The 12,536-nt window shown below is 53.0% G+C and overlaps 6 protein-coding genes across 6 annotated transcripts; 3 read left to right on the top strand and 3 right to left on the bottom strand.

Annotated features, from left to right (window-relative positions):
- Window positions 1-81: 81 nt before the first annotated feature.
- BO97DRAFT_368315 (S-formylglutathione hydrolase) lies at window positions 82-1,500 on the top strand. The gene is made up of 4 exons (XM_025692696.1): window positions 82-407; window positions 538-758; window positions 846-1,037; window positions 1,149-1,500. The coding sequence occupies exons 1-4, from the start codon at window positions 143-145 to the stop codon at window positions 1,332-1,334; spliced, it is 864 nt and encodes a 287-aa protein (XP_025551937.1). The 5' UTR covers window positions 82-142; the 3' UTR covers window positions 1,335-1,500.
- Window positions 1,501-1,617: 117 nt separating this feature from the next.
- BO97DRAFT_443001 (CCCH zinc finger DNA binding protein) lies at window positions 1,618-3,709 on the bottom strand. Its single transcript, XM_025698324.1, has 5 exons — window positions 3,325-3,709; window positions 3,135-3,269; window positions 3,037-3,084; window positions 2,690-2,987; window positions 1,618-2,625 (listed from the first exon to the last, which is right to left on the bottom strand). The coding sequence occupies exons 1-5, from the start codon at window positions 3,442-3,444 to the stop codon at window positions 1,724-1,726; spliced, it is 1,503 nt and encodes a 500-aa protein (XP_025551936.1). The 5' UTR covers window positions 3,445-3,709; the 3' UTR covers window positions 1,618-1,723.
- A 312-nt stretch (window positions 3,710-4,021) lies between these two features.
- BO97DRAFT_368309 (uncharacterized protein) lies at window positions 4,022-5,460 on the bottom strand. Its single transcript, XM_025692695.1, has 3 exons — window positions 5,018-5,460; window positions 4,849-4,961; window positions 4,022-4,787 (listed from the first exon to the last, which is right to left on the bottom strand). Exons 1-3 carry the CDS (start codon window positions 5,427-5,429, stop codon window positions 4,137-4,139), a joined length of 1,176 nt encoding a protein of 391 aa, XP_025551935.1. The 5' UTR covers window positions 5,430-5,460; the 3' UTR covers window positions 4,022-4,136.
- A 2,109-nt stretch (window positions 5,461-7,569) lies between these two features.
- Window positions 7,570-9,506, top strand: BO97DRAFT_477762 (cation diffusion facilitator family transporter). Its single transcript, XM_025700580.1, has 2 exons — window positions 7,570-8,628; window positions 8,698-9,506. Exons 1-2 carry the CDS (start codon window positions 7,728-7,730, stop codon window positions 9,327-9,329), a joined length of 1,533 nt encoding a protein of 510 aa, XP_025551934.1. The 5' UTR covers window positions 7,570-7,727; the 3' UTR covers window positions 9,330-9,506.
- On the bottom strand, window positions 9,369-9,759 carry BO97DRAFT_54631 (uncharacterized protein). Its single transcript, XM_025700899.1, has one exon. The coding sequence runs from the start codon at window positions 9,642-9,644 to the stop codon at window positions 9,408-9,410; it is 237 nt and encodes a 78-aa protein (XP_025551933.1). The 5' UTR covers window positions 9,645-9,759; the 3' UTR covers window positions 9,369-9,407.
- A 445-nt stretch (window positions 9,760-10,204) lies between these two features.
- On the top strand, window positions 10,205-12,340 carry BO97DRAFT_389897 (xylulokinase). Its single transcript, XM_025693735.1, has 2 exons — window positions 10,205-10,903; window positions 10,976-12,340. The coding sequence occupies exons 1-2, from the start codon at window positions 10,400-10,402 to the stop codon at window positions 12,191-12,193; spliced, it is 1,722 nt and encodes a 573-aa protein (XP_025551932.1). The 5' UTR covers window positions 10,205-10,399; the 3' UTR covers window positions 12,194-12,340.
- The last annotated feature ends 196 nt before the right edge of the window (window positions 12,341-12,536 follow it).

Raw genomic sequence — 12,536 nt, 5'->3', positions numbered from 1 at the left:
CATTTTCCCCTCACCCGCGGAATTCCCCTCATCGTCGTTTCCGCGTTCCTGTCTCTTATAGCTCTTCTTCTTCTCAGTTCCCTTCTTTTCCGGGAAGCTTCTCAACAGTCCCGAGTCAATTCCACCATCCATCACCATCACCATGTCCGTCACCACCAAAGCCACCATCGCGTCCTTCGGCGGCAAGCTGCTGAAGCTGAGCCATGCGGCCACTTCCACCAAATGCGAGATGTCCTTCAACCTTTACCTGCCGCCGCAGGCCTTCCAGAACCCCTCCCAGAAGATCCCGGTGCTGCTGTACCTGTCCGGTCTGACCTGCACAGCGGACAACTGCTCAGAGAAGGGCTTCTTCCAGCACGGCGCCAGCAAGAAGGGTATCGCCGTGCTGTACCCGGACACCAGCCCTCGTGCGTTACCTACCTACCCTCCACGCACCCTTTCATCATGCCCCCGGTCTCAAGAATTCCCTCTTCCTTTCCTCCCCCCAATCCACAAGCACAATTAATCACATTCAAAACTAACAACCATGCCAAAAAGGCGGCCTCAACATCCCCGGCGAAGACGAGGCATGGGACTTCGGCACAGGCGCCGGCTTCTACATCGACGCCACCAAAGCCCCCTACAACAACGGCTACAACATGTACACCTACATCACAGAGGAGCTGCCGAAGACGGTGTTTCAGGCGTTCCCACAGCTGGATAGCTCGCGGGTGAGCATCACGGGCCACAGTATGGGCGGACACGGGGCCTTGACGCTGGTACGTCCCCCCCCCCCCGTCCCTTTACCTACCTTTTCTTTCTCAAATTCTCCACCGGAATTTTGAACCTGATGTGTTGGGATATAGTTCCTCCGCAACCCCGGCAAATACAAGTCCGTGTCGGCGTTCGCGCCGATCTCGAACCCCGTCAACTGTGCGTGGGGCCAGAAGGCGTTTGGCGGGTATTTCGGTGAGGAGCAGGTGGAGAAGTGGAAGGAGCATGATGCCACGGAGTTGGTGCGGAAGTGGAAGGGTCCGTTGGATGTGTTGATTGATGTGGTAAGTTTTTTTTCCCCCGGGATGTTCTGTCTTGGCTGTGCTTCTGTGGCTGTTCTGCTTGGGGATTAAGGGTGTGATTGTGCTGTGCTGCCGCTGACCGTCTTGCTACAGGGTACCGGCGACAACTTTTACAAGCAGGGCCAGTTGCTGCCCGAGAACTTCGAGAAAGCTGCCAAGGAAGCTGGCGTGGAGGGCGTCCGTGTGCGCTATCAGCCCGATTACGATCACAGCTATTATACTATGGCTACGTTCTCGGATGATCATGTCGAGCATGCGGCTAAGTATTTGTTTGCTTAGTGGGTTTTCCCTCCTCTCCTTTTTCCTTTTACTGTGGTTGTTTGTCTGGGGTTGTATATGGTTGGGATGGTTGATGGGAGGATTTGAGTTTGTTGTGTTAATGGACTGTTCTGATAGGTTGAAGTGATCGTCAGGCGAGGTCGTCTCTTTGAGTATTGGTTTGGATATATGTGTGGATCTCTAGGGTGCTGTATGCTTTGGAGAAAATACTCGTATATGAGTCAAGCGAAGGCATCGAATTGCATGCATGATATATATAGAGATGAAACACAGAACTCATTCCATACACCACTACACCATAACTCCGCTAAAAAAAACAGATCATCCCTACCCAACCGAAACCCCATTGCCGACACACCCCGCTACAGAACTGTCGACAAACAGACACACTACTCCACCCTCGTCACCACCCGATCCACCCCATGCATCTCCTCAGGAAACCGACACTCCTCAAGCATATGATCGTCTCTCTCCTCGAACGGACACTGATGCCCGCACACGCACTTCCGGTTCGCGCACCACAGCCCCTCCGCGCACACGCTCGTCCGCGAGATGCACCGTAGGTCATGGAGGTTCTGGGCGCGCAGCCGTCGCCCGTGCCGATAGTTGCAGCCATCTCCGAATGGGCAGTCGTCCTGGAGGTGGTACTGGTTGCAGTACTTGGCGGTGCGGAGGCGCTCGTAGTTCTCTTTGCTGCTGGGGCGTCGGAGGGGTGGGTCGATCCGTTGGTCTCGGGCGTTGTAGTGGAGTTTTTTGTCTGGCGACTTGGGGGTGGGGGAGATGTCGAATATGAGGGTTGGCGGTGAGGCTGTGGAGGATAGTGATGATGATGACGATGATGATGTGGGGCTTGGAGTTTGGGATGTGGTCGGCGAGGAAGAGGAGGGTGTGCTGCTGCTGCTGCTGCTGCTGCTGGTGATGAGGGAAGTGGAGGAGGGGAGCGGGAGGTTTGCCTTGGCAATGGTGGCATAGTCCCGTGGAGGCGACGAGGGTGGTGTGCTGGTGCTTGAGGATCTAGCTGTCATGCTGATGTTGGCTGAGGCGGTGGCGACGGCGCTGAAGGAGGAGGCGCGTGCGGGCAGCTTCAGAGACCGGAATACCGCAGGGAACGAGGTGGTCCGGAATTCACTGGAGAGCTGCTCAATTTCCCAGGCGAATGGCGCGCCCTCGACGAGGGTGATCCGCTTGCTCCCGCGGTGGGAGCCGAGGATGCGGGCGTACCCATTGTCTGTTGCGGCGCAGAAGATGATGTGGTGGCAGTGGACGTCGAGGATGTCTCGCTCGAAGGTTGCTGTGTGAGTGTTAGGGTGTCAGAGAGACGGTTCTAACACGCTTAGAAGAGAATTAGGGCATACCTCGGATCTTGACATCGGAACATTCTTTGCCGTTGCCTGCGTCGATGAAATCGCACTGGCTACTTTCCATGTTGAAGCCTCGAATGAACGGGTCGAGGGTCTCGTTGGAACGCAGCACCTTTGCTTCGCGATATGCCTTCTCCAGACCGGGTGTATTCGCATAGACGCACACTTTGTACTGGAGACTTGGGCTGGCTTGAGCGTCGATGTCCCGGATGTAGCGCTCGACAGACTGGCGCAGAAGAAGTGCAGCTTTGCGGCCACCGTCGTGGCCTTCTTTGATGAATGCATCATTGAACTGTGCTATTAGTCAAGACTGCTGGTGCGAGGACAATTGGCTGACGTACATTCATACAGTCACCATCCACCAGTATAGACACGTAGCTTAATTTGGCCTGGTTCATCATCAGTCGTAGACTCGCAGCGTGAATGACAATCAAAGTACCTGATTATGCTTCAAGTCCCCAATCTCCGACTTATACGCATCCAGTTCTCGGTTGAGAAAGTGGGCTCTGTGTTCAAATTTGGCGCATTCGTTGTGGAGGACGAATTGCAGAGTCTCAACCTCGAAGAATAGGTCCTATTCATACGCACGGTTAGCGGCTGCACCTTGGCTTCTCCACAGGTCAGCTCACTTGAATCAGTCTGTCTTTGCATTCTTCGACTGCGAGTACACCTCCATATCGCTTTCTCAGCTCCAGGAGGTTCATTGCGACTTGTGATGGACAAGGGGGGCTGGCCCAGATGGCATCCATTGTGATTGTAGTCTGGTAGACACTCTCTGTACCCACGCATCCAGAGTCTTCTTGACCCCATATTTATAGCCCGAGTTAGGGGAAGCATTCAAGTATACGGAAAGTAACATGTTGGATGTATCCTGAAGAGCGTATCGAAGCGGTCGTTGGCACAGGTGGCGGAGCGTGACGCAGAAGAAGGTCACATCCAACCATTCTTCAAGCGATTTTAGAACTCTGGCCTTGACTAGTGCCAGCTGCAGCTCTTGTCCGTGTGATAAGCATTTAGCGGCAAGGTGCAGAGGTGGGTTGGTCTCTGTTAACTAACGGGTGACGAAGGGTAAGCGCCAGCGGGGCGGGGAAACGGTCAAGATCCCTACCCTTCCATGCAGCCTGGCCGTGCCGTTGTGATTGCCGCTGAGAGTTGGTGGTCTGCCTCAATCACACTCTTAGGCGCTACGAATGTGCGCGAGCGTTCAATCTGGCGCATCTGCTTTTCCAGAAATGCGCTTGCCGTCGACCATTTCTCAGAATCTCTCAGCTTGTATCTCATCTGGTCTCCAGCCATCAACATTGAAGATCTAAACTCTTCGTTTGTGCCATGTACAATCCTGAGTTATCGAACGCAAGGCGATTCGCCATGGTACTGGATTTGGGGATGACGGCAAAGACTTCACTAACGACACGGATTCAAAGCATCCATAGCCAACTACCTATTTCTGCCTGGCCATTTCAGCTCGCCAGTATGAGTCCACCTCTTCCTCAACCTTCTTTCGCGCGTCCGCCCCAACTTCACCCCCGACCATCTCTCCAGCCGAGCGCATCGCCTCACAATCCCAACAGAAGCAAACCCCATAAATCTCCCCTGTTGCAGCCTCGAATAACTCCCCGGTCGTTTCAAAGGCCCCAGTCAATACCTCCTCTCCGAGTTTATCATCATGATTGATATAACGCCCAGTCCGCTCAAGCATCGACTTCTCGTATAGCTCTGCGCTACACAGATGCGTGTGCCAGACTAGATCTACATCCAAGGTCGGAACAAGGATTTTGTCTGGGTGCAAGCGGAACAACGTAACAAAATGTTCGTAGCGCGCGAGTGCCCGGGCGAGGGTCCCTTGGAGCGCGGGACTACAGATCCAAAGCAAATTGTGCATTTTGTCGATGAAGATGCCTTGTCGGAGGATGTTGTCGATCAGCGGGGTGTTCTCTGCTGAGACTGTAGTAGCAATGTCCTTGGCGGTCATGGCTTCGTTGCGTTGGAGTGCCATGATTAGGTCTGGGGCGATGTTGAGCTCGTCGAAGAGCCAGGTTGCCGTGCGGTCGGGCAGAGTGTAGTTCCAGTTTTCTTGGGATAGTGCTTGATGCTGGAACTGAGTTAGATGTGGGAAGCATCTTGACATGGTTGCAAGCGTAGAGTGGGCTTACTACTGCTGTCCAGGGGAACGAGAGATCCCGAATGTGGTTGAGATGATTCGAGATGCAATATCCAGAAAAGTCGTGTGGATTGAGCAGAAAGGCATGCCATACCATTAGAATGTCTGACATTATTAGAGTTGAGACTGAAACGGACGTGCAGTAGAGATTGGGGACACACCAAGCGGAGGTAGAACAATAGGGTCATTCATCTCTGGCTGTTTAGCTCTCAGATGATGATCCGTCGCGCGAATCCACTTCTGGAACCTGACTACCGCGATCGATAGAAATCGGTACCATGTGTCGGAGAGTTCTCGATCTTTGTGAGCCTTCCCATGGCTCTTTTTGATATGTATACGGATAAGAGCTTTCGCCAGCTTCCTCGAGGCAGTAACCCGCTTCCGAAGGGCGTAAAATGCTTCCAACATTTCAAAGTGGATGGCACATTGTTGTATGGAAGGGAGATCTGCTTTATCTTCTGCTTGCTTTTGGGACTCTTCAACTACGCTGAGAACAGGCCTGACTAGCTCTTGGGAGAGATCTGATGAATGAAGATGCAGCCTGGTCAGTAAGGAAGATATCGAAGGTGGCATTTTTAAAAGTCTGTGATGTTGGATATTGTTGAGATTCTGAATGATACGTGCTTTTGAGATGACTGACTCCCGTTTGTATATGTGGGACAAAGCAATGCACCCCGCCAAGATCGACAAGGCTGAGCATCATGGCTGACGGTCAGATGATTCCATCACTCAACAGCTTCAGCTTATCGCTCATATACCAGGTCGTTCTGCTTCTATCTTTCGTTGGTTTATAGAATGGTCGAAGAAGAGACGCAGGAAATCAGGTAGCAATGACCGGAGACACGTTTAGAGGAACATATTACTACTGACGCTTCGTTGGCTCTGTGCGGAGTACTCATACTGCAACCTTGGACGCCCACAATCTCATCATTTCCCTACGCCTAGCATCAGGCTTCTGCTTCTCGTGCAAGCCTGGACCGTCTCCATCCGCTCTGTCATATTAGTTTCCGCATCATGTCCGCCACAAGGCTCACAGTCGGAAGAACACCCACCTTCCTCAAATACTTGCATCACCTGCAATTTTAATGCAGGTGCGGCCCTGAGAACCGAACTGGGTCGCCACAGGCACGGCTCCAGGCTCCCTTCTACGTCCTAGTCGACCCATGGCACCGGTATGGCCAGGTCTAGTGAAATTGGAGGCAACGTGAGTGTGGCCAGCTGGCCCATCGTCTGGACACCATAGAACTGGGAAGCAGCGTAGACGACTGAGACCCTGAGGCCCTTGCGCCAAGTGAAGCAGAAAGACATTTAACACCTAATCCACAATAATCGCGTTCATGATGTTGATTTCACTGGTAGAGTCTCTCGCGGCTCGATAAACACGAGCCCCGCCCGGGTGTCCAAAACCTGTATATATGGGCCGGGATCCTTTCTATGGCGTATTTGGCTTGGGCGTAGGATCAGATTCAGCTCACTCTCGCAAAAGATGTTGTCTGTGCTGAGTAGGTGGCTGATTCCAGCGACCACCTCGTCTAGTGGCAAGCTGTTGGCCTAGACATAAACACCTGGGAAAGAGCGGCAAGCATTAGAAGCTCAATGTAGATCCGGCTCAAGGCAGCGGGACAGTTATTTTTGACAGAACCACGAACGTCTGCTATGAAGGATGCATTTGCCGTTGTCTCGAGGACGATGGTCGCTTCCCTTAAAGAATGACTAGATGCCTCGCTCATCCGGCCTCTTATTTACGGCAGTGGTGTCTCCTTGAGCGTCTGCCACATCACCTTTGCCAGAGGCCATGGGCACGGCCATGTTATGCACAGCTTTGTGATGGCGACTTCCTCGGGGTTTCTGGGGAAGAGCAAGCTTTGCTTGACTGGTACCTAAAGCACGTTCATCATAATTGGAAAGGTACAAAGACCAGCTCTTCGATTCGCCAGCGGGGTCTGTTCGATTCACCCTGCAATGACCAATGGCTTCTCTGCCGTTGCGTTGCTGGTCACAAGCCAACACTATGGCTGTTTCATCTACCATCCATCTGGATATATGAGTTCGCCTTGGTACAGTCCGGGCTTGATATAGAATATCCACCAATGCTCTGATAGCACGCGCGTCCGGCAGGGTTCCTGGAGAGGATTCATCATCGCCAAGAAGCCAAGGCGGATACTGGGTAGATGATCAACGGGCTCAGTTCCGAGATGGCTCTAGAGAGGTTAGTGATTGCGAGTCGAAGCTGGGCGTGAAACCGAAATGGCGAAGACCAGGTCCATTCATCATGGTGGAGCCGTTCGCAACGTGATTCTGTTCAGTATCAAGGTGGTTGATGTTTGGCTGTCGCAGCCGTGCCAAGGCCGGGTGCTGTAGTGTTGGGCGGTCAGCGGCACGATCTCTCGGACTCTCGGGAGCATTGTGACAATCAAAAGCTTAGATCTCCAGCCCGCTCTTTAGATAACAAATTCCAAACAACCCGGTACGGATCTTTACATTCACTGTCTCATAATTGGTTTGCGGCACAAGCTGCCCGATGTTAGGCCGGAGCAATGGTTTTCCGCTGACGAGTCAATGGCATTCCGTGGATTAGAGAACATTGTACAGACAGTGGATCGGGCTGTTCGTCAGCGTATGATGTCGGCTTCGCCTCAGCCGGGGCAGAAATGATGACTGATGGAACTGGCGTTTGCCTTGGCTGACTGGCTGGCTGTCCATCCATCCTTCTAATCCCCTCTACGGATCCAACAACACCATGGAGCTGTGGTTGATGCTTGGCCAAGAAAGAAGCAATTCCTCCCTTCTCGCGAGTGCACCAAATTTTCCAAATCCAGTCGTTACAGTGCCATAATATTAGACGGCTGCTAAGCGTTTCGACCGACGAGGATGCTGACGCAGCCCCTGCGGTGCAGGGCCCATCCTCCACCTTCTCCTCCATCCCTCTTTCGCCGCGGTCCGTCCGGCTTTGTTCGTCTCCCCCGGGCTTATTATTATCATCACCATCTGCGAAATTTGAACACCTCCTCCTCCTCCTTCTCCTCTGCCCCTCCTTCCTCGTCGGGATCGCTTCACCACAAGAGCCCCCGCACTGCCTCTGGTCTTTCATCGATCTTTCCCTCCTCTCCTGTCGCGTGCCCCAATGCCCCTCTTCGTCCGAACTCTCGCCCGACTCTGATTCCATCCCTCACTGCTACCACCTCCTATATTAAGCAACCAATCTCAATCACCTTGCCCCCAATGGCCATTCAAACACGGGAACACGGTGGCCACCACCACCACCACCACCATCATGGCAGTAATGTCTACCTTACATCAACCGATAAGCACGATGCTGGAGTGCGGATCACGCGGATCGGCCTCGTCGCCAACCTTGGTATGGCCATCGGCAAGTTTATTGGTGGCTACATGTTTCATTCTCAGGCCCTCATTGCCGACGCCTACCACGCCCTCACCGATCTGGTCTCAGATATCTTGACCTTAGCCACAGTAGCCTGGTCGCTGAAACCCCCGTCGGAACGGTTCCCCAACGGCTACGGAAAGATAGAGAGTATTGGCGCTTTGGGTGTGAGCGGCCTGTTGCTCTGCGGCGGTGTCTTCATGGGTCTCAACTCCGGGCAGGTCCTTCTGCATCAATTCTATCCGGAAATCGCTGAAGCAATTGCGCACTTGGGGGCTTTGGGACACGGTCATTCGCATAGCCACGGGGTAGAAGCGTTCGGTCCAAACATCCATGCTGCATGGCTGGCTGCTGGGTCGATCGTGGTCAAGGAATGGCTTTACCATGCAAGTGAGTTTCCTCCATTAGCTTTCATCTCCAAGCGCGACAGGTGATACTGACTTTCCACGTGTCAAACAGCCATGAAGGTTGCCACGGAACGCAAGTCGTCAGTCTTGGCGTCCAATGCCGTTCACCACCGAATCGACTCCCTTACCAGCGTTGTCGCCCTTTTTACGATCGGCGGTTCTTATATGTTTCAAGACGCTTCCTGGCTGGATCCCGTGGGAGGACTCCTCATCTCACTGATGGTTATCAAGGCTGGGTGGGGCAATACAAAGACTTCCCTTTTGGAGTTGGCGGATACTACGGTGGATGATGATGTGAAGGTTTCGGTGCACAAAGCGGCTAGTAAGGCGCTGGCTCTCCTGGAGAAGGGCGAGGCGCTTAAGGTCCGAGATGTTCAGGGTATGAAGTCAGGCCAAAATTATCTCATGGATGTTGAGATCGCAATGCCAGGCGCATGGCCTATCAACCGTGCTCGTCAGGCGGAAGAGGCGTTGCGCACTGCTATCGGAGAAAAGGTCCGCGGGGTTAAGCGAGTCAAGGTCCGGTTCATTCCCCTTGAGCATGAGGAGTTGACCTTCTCTGAAGAATTCATCCCGGCCGATGTGACCTCACGGGCGCGTCCGGAGCCGGAAGATGGAGACGAGCATGAGCACGAGCACGAGCACGAGCACGAGCATGAGCATGAAGCTCGCAAAAATCGGTAGATAGCGAAGACTTGCTTCTGAATATTTTGCTATTTTCTGCGATCTTGTACATGGCCGGCGAGTTCGTTCACCGCGCTTTCACTGGTGATAAAGACCTCTTTGTGGTTTTGGCCTCCATGCTCCTTTGATACCCACACTTTTCCCTGCTTTGGAGTACGGGTAGAGTTGATAGAGCTCAATCAGGATGAACATAGGAAGGACAAGAAGGGAACGAATGAACAAAAGAAAAGCTATTAGCACGTAATGTATGACTCGAAATAGGTTCTTGTGTATGTGGATGTGCAAGCACAAACATGGTCGTTTGGTGAAGATCATCCTCGGCAGTAGAATGAACCCCCTCCAGAACTGATCGCGGGGATCCCTAAGCCCAGGTGACAACAAGACATGGATTAATTCAACACCTAATGGGCCCTAGAATCATCTGTCGAAGCCCAATCCCTACTAGTGCGGGGCTTAACTTGGTCATGATGTTCCTCGCAGGCCGATATGATCTCGGATGAATATGATCTAGACCCCCTCTCACTCACTGTTGACTGCAATGAGGATCAACCGGGTAAATTCCCGGCGGCGGTGGAACCCGGGATAAATCTGAGCTCAATGTTACAGGGAGACCTGAGGGAATCCAACTTCGAGAAGAGCCGCGTTCGGTAAAATAGACGACGTTTCGGCAATATCGTGTCATAATGATGGACTCTATTGGGATGTAGAAAAAGGGGGAAGTCTCGCCAGAATTGACGGTGTTGATCGAACAAACTTTGAATGAATTTCTTCCCCGCTGCACCACACATAAACAAGTAGCCGGAAGTGGAAGGGTAGTAAGTAAGCGTCCCCGGCCATTGCATCAGCGGTGTTTGTCGGATCACTCTTTGCCACACGGTAGTTGCATACATGTACATGCACTTCCCCTCCACCACTTGCTTTTTCTATTTTGCTTATGCGTAACAGTCTTTTCTACCTTTTTTTCTACACAATCCTCCCGTGACATTCCACTATCGCATCTGTGGCATCTGATCCCGCATTCAGCCCACGGCACCTACGTCATTTCCCCGGACCGCAGCAGTTCAGGAGCCATGGCCCAACCCGCCAGCCCGCTTTACATCGGCTTCGACCTGTCCACCCAGCAACTCAAGGGTCTAGTCGTCAACTCCGACCTCAAGGTTGTCTACGTGTCCAAGTTCGACTTTGACGCTGATTCGCACGGCTTCCCTATCAAGAAAGGCGTTCTCACCAACGAGGCCGAGCATGAGGTCTTCGCGCCCGTCGCGCTCTGGCTGCAGGCCCTCGACGGGGTGTTGAGTGGACTACGCGAGCAGGGGCTGGATTTCCGCCGTGTGAAAGGTATCAGCGGCGCCGGCCAGCAGCACGGAAGCGTCTACTGGGGGGAGAATGCAGAGAAGCTGCTGAAGAGCCTGGATGCGAAGAAGACACTAGAAGAGCAATTGGAGGGTGCGTTCTCGCACCCGTACAGTCCTAACTGGCAGGATTCCAGTACCCAGAAGGAATGCGACGAATTCGATGCATACCTTGGCGGACAAGAAGAGCTGGCTGCTGCTACAGGCAGCAAGGCGCATCATGTAAGAATTCTCTTTCCAACTCTCTTGGTCGATTGTGTAGAAGATTTACTAACAGTCTCACTTTGGCTGTAGAGATTTACCGGGCCCCAGATCCTACGATTCCAACGCAAGTATCCCGAGGTGTATAAGAAGACGTCGCGGATCTCGCTGGTATCTTCGTTCCTGGCGTCGCTGTTCCTGGGACATATTGCGCCGTTCGATATCTCCGATGTCTGTGGTATGAATCTGTGGAATATCAAGAAGGGAGCCTACGATGAGAAGCTTTTGCAGCTGTGTGCGGGACCTTCCGGTGTGGAAGACCTGAAGCGGAAGCTGGGCGATGTCCCTGAAGATGGAGGCATCCAGCTGGGAACCATCGACCGGTACTACATCGAGCGCTACGGATTCAGTCCCGACTGCACCATCATCCCCGCCACGGGCGACAACCCGGCTACCATCCTCGCGCTTCCGTTGCGGCCGTCTGACGCTATGGTCTCACTTGGAACCTCGACTACCTTCCTCATGTCCACCCCCAACTACAAGCCCGACCCCGCTACGCACTTCTTCAATCATCCCACCACCCCCGGTCTGTACATGTTTATGTTGTGCTACAAGAATGGAGGTCTCGCACGTGAGCAGGTCCGCGATGCGATCAATGAGAAACTTGGAGAATCCGCTACTTCATCGTGGGCGAATTTCGACAAGATCACTCTCGAAACTCCACCTATGGGACAAAAAGCAGACTCGGATCCCATGAAGCTGGGTCTGTTCTTTCCTCGCCCGGAAATCGTGCCTAACCTGCGTGCGGGGCAGTGGAGGTTTGACTACGACCCGAAGAATGGCCGTTTGCACCAGACAGAAGAGGGCTGGAATAAGCCTTTGGATGAGGCTCGCGCCATCGTCGAAAGTCAGATGCTCTCTCTGCGCCTGCGGTCGCGCGGACTGACTCAGAGTCCCGGTGGAGGCCTCCCGGCTCAGCCACGCCGAGTATATTTGGTAGGTGGTGGGTCGAAGAATAAGGCCATTGCTCAGGTCGCCGGAGAGATCCTGGGTGGTAGTGACGGGGTGTATAAGCTGGAGATCGGGGATAATGCTTGTGCGCTCGGAGCTGCATACAAGGCTGTTTGGGCGTTGGAGAGGACGGCTGACCAGACCTTTGAGGACCTCATCGGGCAGCGGTGGAGGGAGGAGGATTTCATCGAGAAGATTGCAGATGGGTATCAGTCAGGGGTGTATGAGCGATACGGCCAGGCTGTAGAGGGATTCGAGAAGATGGAGCTGGAGGTCCTCCGGCAAGAAGGGAAGCAGTGATATATTTGAAAGAGCAATAGAGTAGACTATGCCGAATATTCTGTGGCAACGGCCTGCTTACTTGATGATCTTACATAGGATGCATCACAGCGATGACCAAGTGATAATATGAGTGGACCCGAGTTTTATAGAAGAAAGAAAGACATACATTGATACACCAGTCGAGAGCCTTGTGGTCATAAAAAAGACCAACCGAGCGTAATAGTCTTTCTGCGTTCAGCGACATGTGCAACTTTGATGACTTGAGTACTATAGCGCATATCGCTTGAGAAATCCGTTACTCACGCATACTAAGAGGTTGTTGTAAGCTTGAAAGGATAGATTGCGAACCTAAAAACCGATC

The sequence above is a fragment of the Aspergillus homomorphus genome, assembly GCF_003184865.1.
Source record: "Aspergillus homomorphus CBS 101889 unplaced genomic scaffold BO97scaffold_16, whole genome shotgun sequence".
Taxonomy (NCBI): Eukaryota; Fungi; Ascomycota; class Eurotiomycetes; order Eurotiales; family Aspergillaceae; genus Aspergillus; species Aspergillus homomorphus.
The sequence above is the reverse complement of the archived record's forward strand: the minus strand, read 5'-3'. Positions and strand labels throughout refer to the sequence as shown.

Coding starts and splice junctions, on each gene's coding strand:
- BO97DRAFT_389897 (XM_025693735.1), top strand. CDS start 10,400: ATGGCCCAACCCGCCAGCCCGCTTTACATCGGCTTCGACCTGTCCACC. Junction 10,904..10,975: donor CAGGCAGCAAGGCGCATCAT/GTAAGAATTCTC, acceptor CTTTGGCTGTAG/AGATTTACCGGGCCCCAGAT.
- BO97DRAFT_368309 (XM_025692695.1), bottom strand. CDS start 5,429: ATGCCACCTTCGATATCTTCCTTACTGACCAGGCTGCATCTTCATTCA. Junction 4,962..5,017: donor TATTGTTCTACCTCCGCTTG/GTGTGTCCCCAA, acceptor TAATAATGTCAG/ACATTCTAATGGTATGGCAT. Junction 4,788..4,848: donor CGTTCCCCTGGACAGCAGTA/GTAAGCCCACTC, acceptor ACTCAGTTCCAG/CATCAAGCACTATCCCAAGA.
- BO97DRAFT_477762 (XM_025700580.1), top strand. CDS start 7,728: ATGCTGACGCAGCCCCTGCGGTGCAGGGCCCATCCTCCACCTTCTCCT. Junction 8,629..8,697: donor GGAATGGCTTTACCATGCAA/GTGAGTTTCCTC, acceptor CGTGTCAAACAG/CCATGAAGGTTGCCACGGAA.
- BO97DRAFT_54631 (XM_025700899.1), bottom strand. CDS start 9,644: ATGATCTTCACCAAACGACCATGTTTGTGCTTGCACATCCACATACAC.
- BO97DRAFT_443001 (XM_025698324.1), bottom strand. CDS start 3,444: ATGGATGCCATCTGGGCCAGCCCCCCTTGTCCATCACAAGTCGCAATG. Junction 2,988..3,036: donor TGGATGGTGACTGTATGAAT/GTACGTCAGCCA, acceptor CTAATAGCACAG/TTCAATGATGCATTCATCAA. Junction 2,626..2,689: donor TTCCGATGTCAAGATCCGAG/GTATGCCCTAAT, acceptor ACACTCACACAG/CAACCTTCGAGCGAGACATC.
- BO97DRAFT_368315 (XM_025692696.1), top strand. CDS start 143: ATGTCCGTCACCACCAAAGCCACCATCGCGTCCTTCGGCGGCAAGCTG. Junction 759..845: donor GACACGGGGCCTTGACGCTG/GTACGTCCCCCC, acceptor GTTGGGATATAG/TTCCTCCGCAACCCCGGCAA. Junction 1,038..1,148: donor TGGATGTGTTGATTGATGTG/GTAAGTTTTTTT, acceptor GTCTTGCTACAG/GGTACCGGCGACAACTTTTA.